This window comes from Plasmopara halstedii (assembly GCF_900000015.1).
Source record: "Plasmopara halstedii genome assembly, contig: Scaffold_658, whole genome shotgun sequence".
NCBI lineage: Eukaryota > Oomycota > Peronosporomycetes > Peronosporales > Peronosporaceae > Plasmopara > Plasmopara halstedii.
This window is the reverse complement of record NW_020187575.1, coordinates 391172-410092: the sequence shown is the minus strand read 5'-3', so window position 1 is coordinate 410092 and position 18921 is coordinate 391172. Positions and strand designations below refer to the sequence as shown.

General features: G+C 41.9%; 5 protein-coding genes across 5 annotated transcripts; 2 read left to right on the top strand and 3 right to left on the bottom strand.

Moving 5' to 3' along the window:
* Positions 1-1465: 1465 nt before the first annotated feature.
* On the bottom strand, positions 1466-5801 carry PHALS_13260 (hypothetical protein PPTG_02373; the record flags this gene model as incomplete). Its single annotated transcript, XM_024728982.1, has 3 exons — positions 1466-5194; positions 5254-5617; positions 5683-5801. 3 exons carry the CDS (start codon positions 5799-5801, stop codon positions 1466-1468), a joined length of 4212 nt encoding a protein of 1403 aa, XP_024579404.1.
* A 104-nt stretch (positions 5802-5905) lies between these two features.
* On the top strand, positions 5906-8437 carry PHALS_13259 (Protein phosphatase 1, regulatory subunit, and related proteins; the record flags this gene model as incomplete). The annotated part of the gene is made up of 14 exons (XM_024728980.1): positions 5906-5986; positions 6041-6178; positions 6234-6278; positions 6352-6390; positions 6478-6591; positions 6648-6900; positions 6956-7329; positions 7396-7599; positions 7663-7800; positions 7873-7956; positions 8011-8164; positions 8224-8262; positions 8321-8374; positions 8430-8437. The coding sequence occupies 14 exons, from the start codon at positions 5906-5908 to the stop codon at positions 8435-8437; spliced, it is 1725 nt and encodes a 574-aa protein (XP_024579403.1).
* Positions 8438-8524: 87 nt separating this feature from the next.
* On the bottom strand, positions 8525-10118 carry PHALS_13258 (cmgc gsk protein kinase; the record flags this gene model as incomplete). The annotated part of the gene is made up of 6 exons (XM_024728979.1): positions 8525-8649; positions 8721-8836; positions 8901-9165; positions 9238-9670; positions 9749-9880; positions 9948-10118. 6 exons carry the CDS (start codon positions 10116-10118, stop codon positions 8525-8527), a joined length of 1242 nt encoding a protein of 413 aa, XP_024579402.1.
* Positions 10119-10357: 239 nt separating this feature from the next.
* PHALS_13257 (endo--beta) lies at positions 10358-12595 on the top strand (the record flags this gene model as incomplete). Its single annotated transcript, XM_024728978.1, has 1 exon — positions 10358-12595. One exon carries the CDS (start codon positions 10358-10360, stop codon positions 12593-12595), a length of 2238 nt encoding a protein of 745 aa, XP_024579401.1.
* A 66-nt stretch (positions 12596-12661) lies between these two features.
* PHALS_13256 (atp-dependent rna) lies at positions 12662-17203 on the bottom strand (the record flags this gene model as incomplete). Its single annotated transcript, XM_024728977.1, has 1 exon — positions 12662-17203. The coding sequence occupies one exon, from the start codon at positions 17201-17203 to the stop codon at positions 12662-12664; it is 4542 nt and encodes a 1513-aa protein (XP_024579400.1).
* Between the last annotated feature and the right edge of the window lie 1718 nt (positions 17204-18921).

Below are 18921 nucleotides of genomic sequence, written 5' to 3'. Positions count from 1 at the left end.
CTCAAGCCAGGCAGCGGTATGGCAAAGATCAAAGATCGAATCCAATCTTTACTTACTACAGAATTCGACATGACCGAGAAAGTTCATGAGAATTGGCCTCTAAAGGATCGACCTCCAACGGCAATTAAGTGGCGATAGGACGAATGTTTAGTGGATCAGCGGGTGTACCAGAGCTGTTATCAGTACCACCTGGTAAAGCGAGAAAATCATTTTCAGTCTAAGCTAAAGTGGTTTTATGAGATTCCACTACGACAATGTAGGCCTGATGTCGTGATCGTTAACGACTGGCACACCTTTGACTTTTTTCATCCTCGGAGTGGATGCACGGTCCCCCATCGCGGCACAATTGCTTTGTTGGGAGATGATCGACCACGCCGTGACTTCAATACTTGGTCGGTAGCCGTTGCAGCTGTCTGATCGTGAGTCTGGTATTCAGCGACAAAATTTACCAGCTTCAATATATGTTATTCATGGAGATTACGGGTTGGCTGCTGTTGGGCAGAGATTATCTGCGAATTGGTAGAGCCTTCGTGGGGCGACGATCTCACGCTCATTTTGCTCTTGATGTAAGCAAAAGGTCCGTGTGTATAAGCGGGTAGGAGCTCCGCACCAGCGCGGCGAGATCTGGGCAAGAATCGATGCAGCCTTTGCGCTTGCAATAAAGTAAGCTAGGCTCCTTGAACCTTGTCCAGTTCGTTGAGTTTACACAGCGGGGGTGTTGGAAAACCTGCCACAGATGGTAAAGGGTACGGTTTCCGAAAATCGTGCAGCGGGGAAGTCATGCGCTGTGAGCACCTCCTCTATGGAGAAGGCTAGATCGTGTATCGCCGGGTGAGGACGGAAGTGTTTGTTCGGTACTTGGGAGTCAATTAGACTGTACTCTCGAAGAGTACCTCGGCATCCCTACCGAGAGTTATCTAAGCGAATCGGTTGCGCAGACCGCTCTTTTGGTGGGAAATCCTTATGCCAATTTGATTTGGTAGATGTGATTGGATTCCAGGTGCAATTACGCTCAGAAGATTAGAAAGGGGAAGTGCAGAGAGTGGAGTGGACTTTAGCCGCAGTAGCTGCGCGTGGAGCGGGTGTGTGAATTTCTGTGTGGTCACAGGAGGTGATCGTGTGTACTCGATTGTAGAACAATTAAAAAATGTTCGAAAATTACTGGAATATCGGGAAAATAATCACTTTTTTGTATTAGATTGTGAGAAAAAACAAGCGTCACGATACGTAAAAGGAGAGACCGCTTTTGATCTTTGAGATTTGCAGCGTTCGCATAGCGATTTCGACACTAGTAATCAAGAGATATTACAAGAAATATCTGCTTAATCTTGTGCAGCAAAAAAACTTTCAATCATGTGTTGTGTTTCAGAGCAATTTGAAAGTTATTTCTTGTGCTGACATGACAATCGTCAAGACCAAGCAAGCGGAAGAGGTTTCGTGCTAGCTGAAAAGAATCAACTTGAATTTATAAGCAGTAGAGTCGAGTTCCACTTAATACGCGTTTCATAAGTGCTTTTCGAAGCGAAGGCACAGGCGCACAACCTTGATCTTGCCTTGATGTATACTCCATCTCTAAGAATCCAAACCGATTCACACCACCTTCTTTATTCTCTCCTGCCTCCCAACGAGCAGGTAATTTCCATCCAGGAATTCCAGGTTCACCCTGTGTGAGTGTAAAACTTTGATTGAGCCAATTCTCGCCTGGTTCACCTATAGCTAATTCCACTAATACTTTAGTCATTTCGCGTTCATCATGAACGGACAAGTTCAATGCATAAAATCGTTCTGGAACCACAGGATTCATAATATTAAGCCATCCTAGTGTATGCGCACAAATTTGTTGTTCTGGTCTTGGCATTGCATCAAAAAGACGATAAAAGTGATGAATATCAATGAGTCTAGAGAATAAAATGCGAGCTGTTTCAGGTCGAGCATGGAATGTTGTTGGCATACACGCAATGATCTTAGAAGCTTGATCACATGATATCCATCGATCACAAATAGCTGATTCAATCTGTACAAGTTTAAGCCCTACATTCTCCTTCGTCGCACCTGTGAGTCGAAATGTGTATGAGTGGTCGGCGACAAAATCCCACCCACGCTTAAAGATCGAAGCGCGTGTTTTAAGCCAAACTTCAGCTTGTTCTTGAGGTGTATCGTGTCCTGCTTTTCCTTCTTCATGATCAATAGATTTGATTGTCTCTCTATCAATACGCTTGAGTTGTCGCAATCCTCGTGCTCTTTGAGCTCGAGTAGGACCAAGAGTACCCAAAGCATCAGGAAGAATGACATCGATCTGAAGTACTTCAATGAGTTGATCAAATCTTCGATCACTAATCTGCGTCGTACCACGCTTTGGACGTGTAGTACTCACATAATCAAAACTTAATTTTCCACGACAAGGTAAGGAGTGAAAAAATGTATTAGTGAGCACAAGACGATGGCCATCCAATTCTTCATTACGAAAGTTTTCCCAATTACCATGTTGTGACGTATCAGCACGACCGGATCGAAGTTTGGAGAATAGTTTTTCACTTTGTGCGACTTCAGCTAATTTGTTTAAAGCAATTCGATCCTTGTGCTTGGCCAAGTCAAACGAGTAGTGAGCAGTTGGATTTCCAAGCACCACAGAGTATGCACTTCCCATTCGAGCTTTTAAACGACATCGTTGCATTAGTGTTAACGTCCGAGCTACAAGAATCTGTGCTTCTTTTGCTGTAAGCATTTGAGGTAAAAGTAACGCAATTGCTTCAATTTTCTTACTTTCAGGTTTCAAATAATGACATGCTTCAAGCACTTCATGAGCTTGAGCTGCACTTAATCGAATCTCCGAATCATACATCGCAACATGAAACAAATCATCTTGCTCTGCTTTCGACGTAGCTACTTCAGTGATATTTCGAATTAAGTGTTTAAGACCAATGCGTGAGATTTTTCCTTGACGAAAAGCTTCGTCGCTCGTAGCAAATGATTCACGATCATAAACAAAATCAATTTCCAACTGCCCATTTTCGGGAATGATCCATGGCTTTTGGGTTGATGCATCTAAGAGATAAACAAGAGCTTGATTTTCAAGATCATGATTGTCTTTATCTTGTCCAAGTAATTTACATTTGATGCGTTCTAACAATTGACCTTTCATAAATTCGACAAATTCATATTCCTCCATTTCATGATCTCCACTGATATCGTACGTAGCAATAGCATCTGCAATCTCTTTTTCATCATAATTCTCGATTCCTAACATCTTAAACGCTTCTTCAATCTCATCAGCATCAATTTTACCAGAGTCATCTTCATCAATCATTTGAAAGACAGCGTGGAAAAAAAAAGCACTAAATTCGCCTTCTTCAAGAAATCCTGAACCATTGTAGTCGGATTTCTCGAGCAATCTAGTCAAACTTTCAAGTTGAGGATTAAGTCCAATTTGATTCAAAACCATCATAAGTTCATCAACATCAATAGTTCCAGATTTGTCTCGATCAATATTCGCAAACAGGGCATCAAGTCCTCTCGTTTCTAAAGTAGTTTCCTCACCACTACTTTCTGCACTACGGTGTGCTCCGGCACCTTGATGTTGTTCAACCACAAGATTCTCCTTTTTAATCAACGTAATGATCTTTTTCGCTACTTTTGAAGATTTGTACGTAACTCGCACAAAACAACATCCTTTTCGGGTTGTTGCAAGCCGAACGAGCTCCATTGCAATCATTTTGTCATACGGTTCACGCAAATTAAGGAAATATCGACCCGCAGGCTCTCTTGGATTGAAAACTCGTGTCGATTTAGCATCATATACTGGAAGGTTTTGAACTGTCAAGTCCGAACGTTGAGAAAGTAGTGGAATAGAAGTACCCAGTGGCAATATATTGGCACCCAAGTTACATGCATGAAGCTCAAGGATGCATCCAACTGCTGATTGATTCGCACACAATGCTGCCATAAAGAATTGTCCACCTTCTCGTCCAAGATTATTGCCATTGAGCTGAAGTGTTCGTAGTGTACAGTTACTACGAATAGCATTAGCCAAGACCATAGCACCTTTGACACCAATACTATTGTACGACAAATCAAGCATCTGGAGACTTTTATTAAATCGTAGAGCTTCACCAAACATCATAGCACCGGCATCTGCACAAGCATTGTACGCAAGTTTGAGCTCAACTAATGTACAATTATCACGTAAAGAATTCGCAAGTGCAATGCTACTTTCAAGACGAAGATAATTCCACGACAAATCGAGATGCATTAGCACGGGATTCACATGCAACATCTTTGCAATTGCTTCGCCACCGGTGATAAAGTTTGGCTGTACGACATTTAAAGTCTCGGCTTTCCCAATACAATTGCGACTCATCCACAATCGCTTGATCGACTGATTCTTTTCGAATGCCGTCATGAAAGCTGCACACTCGTGATCGTCAATATCTGCATTGTCGACGTGTAAGACTTCTAACGAACATTTTGGTGATTCAATGTACGAGTGGAGTGTTTGAGCACTTTTGAACCCAATTATGTTCTGCGAAATGTCTAGCTGACGAAGTTTTAGTATCAAGTTGTCGTGACTCACAGCTTTTAGCAACACATTTAATCCGTTATCACTTAGACGATTGTCTCGTACACTAATCTCTTCGACACATGGCAAGTCATACGAAAGAGATCTGGCAAATGTAGCAATGTTTGTATCTCCAAGAGATTGAAATGAAAAGTCAAACTTTTTAGACATTTTAGAGCGGATCAGATAAGGAACAATAACATGCGATTCTCCCGCACAGGAAGCCAGAAATTGTGCTCGTGGAGACAAGTTATCGCATACTGGTAGCTGGCGACTTTCGTGTGGTATTATTGATGATGAGATTCTAGTCAGATGTCGTGGTGGATTCAACTCTTCATTAACTTTTTTTACTTCAAGGGAAGTTGGATACATGGGAACGAATGTCTTTCTGGAATTTATATTCTCTCGTGTGGATACGTCGTGTGCTGGTTCAAGACGAGAAACAACGTGATTGACACATTTGCTTTCCATGAACAAATAAGGACGCGAGTAAAGGTGCCTGTACTGTGCGTAAAACTTTTGTTTGGCACTATTTCCAAAGTAATCTCGATGATTTGCAGTGTCAAACACTAGATCTTGAGCTGATTGACATTCCAGAGTAGCAATCTTTCCATTAATTTCTTCATTCTGGCTAGAAGACTACGAAAGCATATGATTAACCCTCAATTTAAATGATAATAGCTTTGTACAAGTCATACCAAAGTGCCAGTCACATCAACGTTTTCACGTGTATCTGCGCTGCTTTTCTGATTCAAAATCAATCCTGAATGCGACATGGATTTTAACAATTTTCGTTCTCGATTCACCGATACAAGCCGCGTTGAAGATGCTGATCCATGCCGCAACATATGCACAATTGGACGAGGAGCTTCTTTTTCGATACATTGTACTTCTCGTTCCACTTCATCACTTACCTCAGGATCACCAACTAACTGCATTGTACGCAAATAGCGTCGTTTTGTAGCTAACGGTCGAAGATCTGGAGGAATCACGACCGGCAATTCTTTTTCAATTGATTCGAATGGCAACTTGGATATAGGAGCTGTATCACCAAATGTGTTTCTAGTCCACACATTCAAAAAACTTTAGGCTACAGTTCAAACCTTACATCAAAGATGCTCTCTTACCGATACCATGACACTTTACGTGAGATCTTCTCATGATAGATACGATTTTTCTCGACTGTACAATCCTCTTCGCCTGGAGCTGCAGAAGATAACAAAGGACCAAGTACTTGACTTTGCATGGTTGAGAATGGCTACATGTCACTCTTGTGTCGTTTCGTGTCCAATTTGATGTTGTGTAATTTACACCAATGTTCGATCTTGAAACGTCGTGAGCTACGCAACAATGGCTACTGGCTCAGTGACGCTGACAATTGATGTTGTTATGGACCGAGCAGGAGTTTATGACGTTTTAGCACTGAAAGAGGTGACTATAGTCTCATTTATGACTAATTTTGATCTTACTTTACGTGAATTCTAGTTGATATTACGTGATGAAACATTGGTGGATGTGGACGAGACGTGTGCTCAAAATTTAGCGTCGTTAGAAATTCTATCATTGTCGCACAACCAATTGACATCACTACAACATTTTCAGTATCTAGTCAACTTGATTGAGGTTTGTCATATATGAAATGATGTCTTCAATTCGAGAACTGAAATTCCTTCTGCAGCTTAACGTGAATTTCAACCAAATCAAGACACTTGACAATCTTGAGGTAATAAAGCGATTATTTGACAGCTCACAACTGCAAAAAAGTGATAGTGAAATGAGATTATTGATTATTGTAGTGCGCTGGACTCGAAAAGCTGTTTATTGCGAACAATCAGGTTTGCTATGCTTTTCATTATATAAAACATGTTCACATCGTGCACTCAAAAGATAATATTTCTCGAAATGAACAATGAACATATTAGATTGTTAACATTTCTCCTCTGCGTAAGCTTTTGAAGTTGAATACACTGTCAGTGTATGGAAATCAGATTATTGATCTTGACGCTGCATTGCATACATGTCGGAGTCTTCCTAAGGTGAGTAAAAATGTCATTTCGGAATACAAGATTTAAGCTCTTTACAATGATGGTAGCTGCGATCTCTAGATCTAGGCGGAAATCCGTGTTCATGTAATGTAAATGGATACAAATTTCGAGTTGTCAGAGCACTTTCGCGTCTTGAAATACTCGACGGAGATCACCTTACTCAACTTGACAAAGACTTGACTGAGAATTTCTTTGCTTTTTTGCACAAGAAGACCGTTGAGGACAATAATTGGCAAACTAGAGCTCGACCAGTGACCGCACCAGCCGGGAAAAGATACCCAGTCACCTCAATATCAAATGGTAGTGTCTATTTATCATTTTCAATAAAACACAAACTGATTCCTTTGGCTGCTAGATGCTGATCCATTTGCTAGCCATTTAATGCCTCGTGGCAACGTTCGTTTGTTCCGTGATGATTTTTTCAACAATAGTCCAATATTATTGGAGTATTTATCACAAGACGCAGGGGTATCGCCAGCATCTACTTATCAACTACAAAGCGAAGATGTTGACAATCACGAACTTTCATCCAATTTTGTTGATAAAATGCGCAGCGCAAATCCTTTATCGAAAAGTGATATGGAATTGACTGAAGCGGATACGTTGGACTCAACTTTGACAGCAAAAATAACATTGTCACCAAACATTTTAACGTCACATTTAGACATCGATCCATCTGATCCCAACACTACAATTCGAAAATTGTTGAAACATATTGAAGTGCTAATGGTATGATTGTAGAAACTACAATGAATGATGATGTACCGATCGATTGTATTCGTGAAAAACTATCAGGAAACACTGACGAAGTACAAGAATTGTCAACTAAAAACAGTCAATGATTCTTTGCTGGAAGAGATCAAGCAATTGCAAATTGAAAACAATAATATTCCAATTCTTCAAGAACAGATTCAAGACTTGAAGAAACAAGTCGCAAACTTGAAAAGTCATTCAGATGATAGAGGAATGGACGAAGCAAAAAGCTTTAAATCAATGAAGGTATTGTACTTGTATTACATGCGACTAACTTGCAGCTGAGAAGTTTGTTCTTATCGTCTTTAGCAACAAAATGCAAGTTTGAAACAAGAAAATGCACGATTACGACAACTACTTGGACGAACGAAAGAGATGGAGGAATCTGATGAGCCAACAAGATGTTCAAAAGATACCGTTATACCAAAACGATTGTCTCATTCTAAGGTGCGTAGAGATGCTTATCACTTATAAAGTATTGCTTTTGCTTACTGGTCTGAGCTCGTTTTATTACTACAGCTACTTGATGAATCTGCACTAATTGATGTGGAGCTAACTGAACTAATTCTTCAGAATGAAATCTCATTAGAGCTCATTCGCAATGTGCGTGATGAGGATATATCACTTGATCAAGACTAATAGTTGATCTACGAACAGGACATTATAAAGACGAAAAAAGAGTGGAATAACCACTATCAGCAACCACAAGCAGTATCAACGATACAATCACGTCCTCAGACGTCAATGGGGTTCGTTGATTCTGAGACCAGTCGATCAGACTCGGTCATTCCACGCAATGTGGCTCGAAGAGGTAGTTTTGATAACAGCATTGGTTTTATGCTGATGAAAAGTACTGACTTTTCCTTACAGCAAGCGAAGACAGACGGATACATACGGCAACAGAAGATCGTAATGGACCTACTGCACAAATGCTGAAGCAAATTTCTGTTCATCCTTTTACCTCTAGAGAGTCACGTAGCAATCATGACAGTCCAAAAACAAACGTTCTTACCTTATAAATGTAAGTGCCAATAATATTGTCAAATCACAATCTGCAACTTATTTGTCCACAATAGTTTTCTAGAAATACAAACACAATGCATTGCAGTTCCCCCTCGATCAACGTCAACGTTATCACTGTCCTATTATGGTAAGTCCATGTACAAGCGCTTTAAGACGTCTCAAGAGTTGCAGCATCTGGCCACGTGCCGTCTTCTAAGACAGGCCAATTTGTCGAGTTTCGTTCATGTTCCGGTACTAAAAGCTCGCGCGTACTAATATCTACTTGCGAGAGTTCTGTTGCAAGACATCACACAATCAATCTTAATCATTTGTATACAATCAATTCAACGTTTCTTTTATCGTACCTTGCAAGGTGAAATTAAACAACGCAGGTGATGGTGCATCATTGGGCAACTTCAGGTTTTTCTGTCGTAGCTCGTCAAAAAATGGATGCGCTGCGGCTTCCAAAGGCTTCACACGTCTAAGATTTTATCAGCATCAAAAATTAGCGCAAGGATTTTTTATAATCATATAAGAAAACACACCTTTTCGGATCATAGACCAGCATTTTGGACAGCAAGTCAATTGCTTCTGGTGGCGTTCGAGAGCGAAAAATCTTGCTCCAAGAGTGAGCTTTGATCTGAGGGAACTGAAACTCCGTGTAATTTGGGTTCATGGCTTCAATCTCTTCACGTTGTGGTGTACCCAGCACTTTTATGATCTCAACCAATTGATCCACACCACTCTCGCCTGGAAATAAAGGCTGTCCAAGAAGTAACTCGGCACAAACACAACCGAGTGACCAAATATCTAATGAAACAAAACAATTCAATAATCAGAATAAAAGACAATCGATCATCTACTACAATGCAATAATGTTACCAATTGCTGTCGTATAATCTGTTGCACCAAAAATCAGCTCGGGAGCGCGATAATAACGGGAACAAATGTATGACACATTGGGTTCATTCTTTTGCAATACTTTGGCACTTCCAAAATCGCACAATTTTACCACATGCGATTGAGGATCAAGTAGCAAATTTTGTGGCTTAATATCACGATGGCAGATGCCCGTAGAATGGATATAAGCCAACGAACGACAGATCTGGTAAATATAAAGTTTCACAAGTACAATAGGCATGTACTGTTTTGCCTTTTGTAATTGCCTCGCCACTCCATAGACAGTATCCGGGATAAATTCAAGCACCAGATTTAGATACAACTCATCAGGTTTGTCTCCATTGCAATAGAAACAGTGCTTAAGTTGCACAATATTTACATGGTGCAACTGTTGCATGATCTGTAACTCGCGATTCTAACAATATTATCAACATATTTGCAATAAGCTCAACTGCAAAAATCAGTCTAATAATTCTCAAACACACATTTTCACCTTAAAACGTTTGTCTTGCAAAACTTTCTTGATCGCGACAATCTCACCGGTTTCCTCTACTGTAGCTTGAAATACAACACCAAACGATCCATTGCCGATGATCCGCTCGGCTGAATAGTGGATGGTTTTGCCCTATTGAATATCCAAAACATAAAAGTCAACTCCGCGCCTTTTCAAAACTAATATTGTAGCATCGTACATCCGAGAGTGTATGGGCTGAGTCGCCGACAGTAATGCCTGTACTCTCATTACGCATATCTTCCTTCTTCTTTGTATTTGAAGCTGTTGTCTCCACAGTTTCAATGTCGTCGTCTGTACGAAGCTGCCGCGACGAATCTTTCGTCGCCAAAGGCTTGGAGGCGTCGCTCATGACGGGCAGACTTGGGAGGCTTTTATGCGTTTTAAAGGGAAGTATACTCCAATCAAGGTTTTTACTGAACAGTTTAAACGCAGTGATTGGATGAAAATTAACGTACTTCAACTTGTCGTCTTTAAATAGTGCTATAGGAAACGTATCCTTCTCATTGCTATTTAAGCTGCTGAACATGGGATAGTGACACTAAATAATAGATGATAGCATGTCAAAACTCGCATTTCTCATCTTATATCATGAGTACCAATTCATTGATTTCTTCCTATGCCTTTGATCATGTCTTTCGTCACTTCTGGGTACTAGCAATACTCTGGTCTACGAATCTTGACAATCTAGTACATGCACAAAGTGATTCTTGGCATTCCAATGGTAAATATCCCTCTCCAACTCTTCTTATAGATGCTACGAATGAACAATTAGAGTTTTGCACTCCTCGCCATCTCGATACAATGCGTGATCATCCAGTACCAACGAATGCATGGTGGGGAAATCTTGTCACGTGTGATCGTACAACGAATGCCACTGGACCAATTTGGTCGAATCCATTTGCTATTAGTGTTGAAGACTCGGGTGCGTATGGTTTTGCACTTAGTTATCCATATCGTAATCGATTTTTCGGTGGTGTTATTGATGGGGTTGCGAAATATTATGCACATCCAAAGCGTAATGAAATTCAATTAACTGCGTTAGAATTTGCTACTTCGATTCCAGATATGCAAGTGACGAATTGGACGGATCTAGGTGTTACAGTACAACTTCAAGCCCCATCCTCAACGGGTTTAATGAAATCGAATATGATAAGTGGCATGGCTTACTTTACGACAACGTACAAAGGACTTATCCCTGAAATTCTTTTTGAAGCTCCTATTGCAACGATCAATGGGGAAACAGTGAGCGTTGGCACTCGATACGTTGGGAACAAGTTTCAAATTCTTGCTGTTAGTGGCCAACACTGGTGGCTACATGTTTATCCAACGTCTTCTTCAACAAAATTTGAAATGAATCTTGCGACTAGCATGATTTTGCAAGGAGTTGAATCATTTGACGGAATTCTTCGCGTTTCGGTTATTTTAGATCCTATTCAATCGATTGCACAAGACATGTATAGTAGTTGTATCGTAACGGGAGGAAATGTTGAAGTGGCTAGTGACTCGAGATATTCGTTTCAATGGAAAACACAAGGAAATTGCTCGAATGGATTATTTCACTACGCTCTAGATCATCATACTAAGTCTCTTACTACAGCTAGTGTAACAGAAGTAGTGGATGTTGCCATGTATGCAGCTACTCGAGGTCGTATGAGAGGTTTTGTCACTAAATCATCTCCACCTGAATGGTGCTTTTATGAAAACTCCAACATTCCAGTGACGCATTATCCACAATCTCGTTTAACGAAACGTGAAGCTTCTCAGCAAGATCTTTTAACGAAATTGCGTGCTGATATCCAGGGATTGTGGACAGTTGCAAGTGATGGAAGTTATTATTTCACAGGCAAATTAGTTCAACAGTATTCATCGTTGTGCCTTATGGCTAACGATCCAGTGATTGTAGGAACAGATGTGTCGTTGTTACGACGTTGTGTGACGAAATTAGAGAGTGCAATTGCTCCATTTCTCGACAATAGCTGGAAATACAAACTCAAGTACGATTCAGTCACAGGAGGTGTCGTGAGTTCTGAGGGGTTTATCACTGGTGACATGAATGCTGACTTTGGAAACACTGTTTACAATGATCATCATTATCATTATGGCTATTGGATATACATGGCTTCGGTTCTTAATTATTTGCATCCTACTTGGTCACGAATCAAAGAGCTGAATGAAATGACAACGTTATTGCTGCGTGATGTTGCTACTCCATCTCGCGAGGACCCATATTTTCCAAAATTTCGTGGTTTTGACTGGTTTAGAGGTCATTCGTATTCCCATGGCCTGACACCACTTGGAGATGGTAAAGACGAAGAATCAACGTCAGAAGATATTAACTTTGCCTACAGCATGGCATTATTTGGTCAGGTGACAAACCATTCGAGAATGGCAAATATAGGTCGATTGATAACAAAAGTGAGTGTACGTTCCATTCAAACTTATTTCCTCTTTGATAGTTCCAATACTATCCACCCTACTGCTTTTCGATCTCGAATGGTGCCTGGTATTCTCTTTGACAATAAAGCTGACTATGCTACGTGGTTTTCCGCTGAGGAATATATGATCCATGGGATTCAAATGCTTCCTGTGACCCCTGTGACAGAATATGTGCGCACATCAACTTTTGTTCAGGAGGAATGGGACAATATATTGTCCAAATTAAATATTGTCAAAAATGATGAGCTGTCGAATTCATGGCTTTCACTCTTATACCTCAACTATGCTCGTGCGAACAAGGAAGACGCTCTCGCAAAACTCAATCAGTGCACTTCAATGATGAACGGGCTATCACGCTCATGGGCTCTCTACATGGCATCACAATATTAAAATAGCATCGAAAACACTAAGTTTTATTCACCCTTTCAGTTAAAATATCATTTTAAATATCACTCTTTAAAATTGCAATTTTGCTATTGTTTTACCCAAATTACCTGAAAGCTCTTGTTTCAGATCATTTTCTTCATACTCAGCCAAGAAGAGAATGCTCAGGACGTCAAAAATTTTGTTTTTCTCTTCTATCGTCTCAGCTTTCACATTGCGAGCATACGGAGGCGTTCGAAAATTAGAAGCAATACATTCCCCAAGCACAAGACGCAATTCTTGCATCAAGACAGCTGAACGGAACGAACTGTGGATGACCACCCAGTCATCCACTCGCAATCCAATCGTTTCGTATCCATTCTTGTCTTTGCGTCGCAATTGTGGTAACAACTCAAATGTCCGACAAAAAAGACACACGGCCAAAGGTAATACCAAACTCGAAGCTGGAAGATAGATCTGGGACGTGTGTAGCTTGACAGCGTACGTCAGAAAGTTACTTGCAGAGAAGCTGACTACTTTGTAGTTGATAGAGCTTGGATGCATCACGACAATGCCATGATTTTGTTCACGAAAGATTGGACGTTTCGAACCATATGCTAGTGATGGCTCAGCATGGACTAGATTGGGAGCCAAACCAGCGTATAGAATCGCAGACATGATTGCCAATTGCTGACGATTCATCCGTTCGCATTCCGTTGATACAGACGGTAGAAAGCCAAGCTGGGCGACAACTCCTTGAAACTGACGCTTGAGTTTACTAAGTTCTCGAAGTCCTCGAGAACTTAGGAAATGCTGCTGGCAAAAGCTCTTTTCGTTCACACGATCTTTCTTGCCGTGTTGTACAACGTATCGCCACGCTTCAAAGGCGTTCACATCTGTGAGTAAATCGCTTGCACCTACTGCAAATGTCTGACGCATCTGTTTCATGTCATTCTGGCGACCAAATGGTGCAACGAACGGCGACTTGGTTTCTAAAATGGCTGCACAGGTGCTTGCAGCGTCAAAAACTCCAAATAGTGCTCCCAATAGGAGCAACTTTCCAACTTTCACGTCCACCGGAAGTTGGACTAAATGGCTACCCAATTCTGTCACTCCTTCGTCCTCACGATTTAGTGCGCCAATCTCAAACAGCTCGTCAAGTGCGTCTTGGATACTTTTGTCGTCTGGTGGATCTAAACACATACGAAGAAAATCTCTACATCCATCTTTTTGTTGCCCATTCGAGCTTAAGGTCTTGATCTGTAAGCATAGAGAAGTTAATGGAGCACGTCGAATCTCCGGTATAGGCTGTTCTAGCATCACAGAATTAAAGATTGACTCAGGAAAAAGACGGAAACACATGCCGCCACTTGTACGACCAGCACGACCTGCGCGCTGCTTCGCATTTGCACGTGCGATCCAGATTTCGTCCAGTACATTAGTGCGATGCTGTGCGTCATGACTCATTTGCTTGACGCGTCCTGTATCAATCACGACCTTAACGTCATCGATCGTCAACGACGTCTCAGCAATATTGGTCGCAGCAATTATTCGAATAACTCCAGCACGTCGTTTAAAAATGCGCTGCTGCTCATCTGCTGACAGTGACGAGTGAAGAGGGAGCAACTCAAAGTCACGACCGTGTGGATCATGGCTCAGGAGGCGGCTACCATCCAATAAGTTCAATAGCGTTGTAATTTCTTGGAGACCAGGAAGGAATATAAGAACCGATGCGCTCGATTGACAACTTGATAACGATAACATATCTGTCTCTATCGTCACATATTCCAACAGTGCTTGAATGAGTTCGTAATTGACAACAGATGGATCCAAACGCCTTAACGCACGCCGAGTCGACTCACTATACGTTTCTGCAAGCAATTCTTGCTCACTTATTTTTGAAGTCACAGAAGATCCCAGAGTCGACGTCCAAGATACCTGCTGTGTGTACGATGTGCCTCCACGTCCAGAAATCGTCACTTGGGTCGAGTGTTTATACGAAGGGCTTTGCTCGTCACCGACGTAAGCTGGAGATTCCTCGTCGACAACAAAATGAGTTCTTTCAAGCACATCTTCGAGGTAAAATTGCTCGACAGGAAATGTACGACCAGGTACTTCAACCATCGGGCATACTGCAGACCCACCAAAATATTGCTGAAAACTTGCTGCACTCAGTGTGGCACTCATAAGAATCACCTTTAAAGGCGGCAATGTTCCACCAAACTTTCGTCGTCTCGCAGCATTGCGTTCGGCAAGAAATTGACGCAACATGGCCAGCAGCACGTCACTCTGCAGATCGCGTTCGTGCACTTCGTCCACAATTACGTGACTAACTTCTTCGTCTAATGTACGGGTATCTTGTAGCTTTCGCAGCAAAATGCCAGTTGTACAGAAGAGCAGACGTGTGAGTCGTGATAAACGCGATTCAAGACGAATCTGGAAACCTATGAGCGAGTCTCCCGTACCCATGTTTGCTTCCCCTAGCTCGTCAGAAACACGTTCAGCTAAACTGATCGCAGCAAGCCGACGAGGCTGCGTACAAATGATCTGGCCACGTGCACCGCCGTGGGCGGATAGCAGCATATTTTCGAGTAGAAATTGCGGCACTTGCGTACTTTTGCCACATCCAGTCTCACCAGAGATCAAAATGACGTCGTGATCTTCAAGCATTTCGATTATTTGCTGTTTAAATGACGCAATGGGCAAGGAATCACGCTGCGGGAGCTTTGAGCGGTGTGCACTAGATCGCATTCGCTTTTCAAGCACTTGACGTAGCTGATTTGACAGCTTTAACGCATTATCACGGTCTTTTTCGCTCTCTTCTTCGACCTGTAGATCATTAAACGATACTATTGCTTTACTTATCGTCACAGTATCTTTAACCCTTGAGTCGTCGTCAGATAAATCGGCGTCCCAGTCATCCACATTCCAATCACACAATGCAGCTTCTGTTTTTTTCTTCAAAGGCGTCAACGTCACTGCTGGTTCGAGTAGAGCTCTTTTTTCTGCAATTTCAGGAGGAAGTGCGTACAGAATTTCCGTAAGCAGCTTGTCCTGTGCATTGTCATCGGCAGCTACGACCGCTGCGTCTGCCTCTTGCTGTTCCTTTATCCATTTCTGCCACATCTCGCGATATACTGGCGGTAACACTCGATACAGTGGTAAGTTCGACGCGAGTTCGAACAAAGCGCTCGTTGCGACAGCATCTTTCGCTTTTGAAATTGAATCAAACCCATGAGCCACATCTTCAGCATCTCTGACGTTACAAATATAGACGTCGCCGGTTTTGTCGCCAAAAGTGACAGAATATAAGTGTGTTTCATTCACAGGTCGAGCTAGCTTCTGAAATTGTGGTTTGTTAAATCCATTCTTTTGACAATACTGCTCTAAGTGATCCCGTGGCGATTTTCCCGTCCATGTAGCTGTTGTAGCTTCCATCTGAGTTTGAGCAGCTGCTGCTTGAAGTTTCAATACATTACGTCCTTTCTTGTTCTTTCCTCTTTTGGTTTTTTTCAAATCTGGAAGGTTTGCAATTGCTTGTGCGGCAATTAGAGCCGCTGGATCAATTGCTGCACTTTTTGAAATCTCTTGAGCACTCACTACTGTGGCTTCCGCTTGTTCTAACAGCCCAAATATACCATCGTCATCGCCGTTATTATCTTCATTAGATTTCAATGTATCAATAGTAAAGTTGACTGCTTGAGTCTCTCTCACGGTCTTTTCACTCTTCTCTTCGGTCTCGTCATCTTTGGCGTCGTCGCAAGTCAGATCGAAAGCTAGCGACATCAATTCACTATCTGATGTCAATGTCTCTGAGGAATAGTCTTCTTTATCAGCAACTATCGTTTCGTTTCTCCTAACAGTTTTATCATCTTGCTGCTTAGACTTTTTCCACCCTAAAGCAAGTAATTGACATTCTCTTTCTTGAATTTCTTGCTTAAGTTTACATATCTCGAGCTTGTCGCCTCTCTTCTTCATCTTTCGGTCTTGAAGGCAATGCAACGCTGCTATCACGGCATTATAGCGCTCAACTAGCTCCTGCAACTCGCGAGATTCACAAGATATTTCATTTTCAGCACAAAGTATCTCTTCTTCTTTTTTAGCCATATCTAACACATATTGTTGCGTCCATGATCGCGCATTCTGGGTTGTATCCTCGATTTTATTCAAACCAGTAGGGTTTTGAGAGCAACTTGGCAGCATTTCTGACTTCTTCGTATCTGCTTGATCAAATTCATTCTCTTTCTTGTTAACATTCACCTCAGCCAGAAGCTCACCATCGTTCTTGTCCATGCCATTTCGACTCAAAACTTCCTTTGGTAGAGCATGCAATGTGGGTGGTAACTCCTCGCTTGTGTATTGCAGAGCCAGGAAATTCAGTGCATCTTCTAGCGAATTTGTATACGCCAAAGCTTCTTTGCTCTGTGCTAACGAGACACCGTAGTCCTCGCGTAAAGATCGTAGTACACGCGCTAGTTTCTTCTTCGTGCGCTGCTGCAGATGAATATCAGCAGGATCTGATGAGACTAAGACACCAGGTCGGAAGCGTGAGCGCTGTGCGTGACAGTTCGAGCGGAGGACGTTGTTGTGTACAAGCTGCTCGAGATCGCGCCTGAACTCAAAGCCAGGCTCCATGGACCAACGCGGTACTTTATTTGTATTCGGGTGGACTTTTTTAGACAAACGTGAATGTTGGGATATATACCAATAATTCCAACAATTTGTGCGATTATCGTGTGACTCGAATATTGGCGTTCAGTTACTAAACCGTGTTGATTTTTTTGGCGGCAATGTCCAATCTGGTCTCAAGCACATCGAGCAAGATTGACAATATCTTGCTGTTAAGCACGGATCTTGTTCCAGAACAACGGCTAACGGCAAGTCAGATTGCTGAGGAATAGACTGGTTGTATCCTCAATTCGTGACAAGATGGCTCATATTATTATGAAAGGATAAATGAAGATAGACTTATGGGAAACAAGTGTCCCCTCATACCTCAAATCACTCTCATTTGAACTTATGGCAAATGTCTGCTAAGTGTTGCAAGGGGTTGATCCCACCGAATCGGTACGGTTCGTACTAGCAGCGGAACTGAGCTCATCGTCTGGCATGGATGGGTATCTAAGGAAGAGAGCTAGCAGAGTACAGGGTGCGAGGGTTGAAGCGGCTTTCCTCAAGAGTCCAGCAAATCAATTATAGCCTGTTCTGGAATGTGAACACGACGTGGTGATCAACAACCCACGTCGCATGGTGCCATTAAATGCATTGCACACGTCAAAGCTTTTACTTTAGAACGAGTTGGACATCATGAATGCTCTTTTTTCTTGCGAAAGATTAGGCACGATTGGCGAGAGTGAGTACTTGGAGACGAATTTTAGTATGAGAAAGGTGAAGGGCCAGCAATTCTTGCATGCTTGTGCCAAGCTAAGTGCAGTCGGTCTTGTGCACCAGTTCATAAAGAAATGTGCTGCAGATCAGCATGATCAGTTACATCTGCTCAGTGCTATTGACCTGATGTATATTGTCAACCGCTGATGAGTGACAGCAATAATATTCTTACCGCGATGAGCACTCCGAACGGAATATTTTTATATACCGCAAGGGCTGTCTAACGCACCAGCGACGTTCAATCGCCAGATGACGCAGCTGTAAAGGTCGCGGCTTGCTTAAGTACAAGGCACCTTTAACGACAAGTTTGTCTTTAGTCGTGCGAAGCAGTAACGTTAACTATAATTCCTAGATTTGACATCGGTAAGCAGTGCTCGAGTGTATGCACATCAATAAGCAATTTGCCAATATATATATTGAAGCGACTTTAGCGTCAGCAAAATAGTTTTCTAGTACGCCTCATTACGAAGTATAGACCCAAACTATTGTGCAAATGAGGCCGGCTTCACATTGTCCTTCGCCAATCTCGTTAATCAGACAGTCAAATGGTGCCAAGAAGCAGCGGAAAATGACGGTCTTCTTGGCCGCAAAAGAAAGTTTTATGTGAAACCCGATTCTGGAACTTCTATATCAAAAAAATTCTGCCATTTCGTACCATCTATGACGCCCCAACCGTTGCCCTTAGCTGTGTTTAATTCCAAGCAGATGTAATTACATAATTTGAATCGCAAAGAATCATCCTGTTCATGTTCATGACAGGGTGCTACTGGCGTCCTCGCCATTTTTGGATACACCTTGGATCTAAGCCAATTTTGATCTATGTAGATCATGCGTCGCTGCTCGTAACGAGGTTGTCACTATATATGTCACTAAGAAGAGCAAATTTAGTATTATCATTATTGCATATAATTTCGAGGTAAGAACTCGTTTTCACATCGCCCAGACTTTGAATGGTCGAATTGACG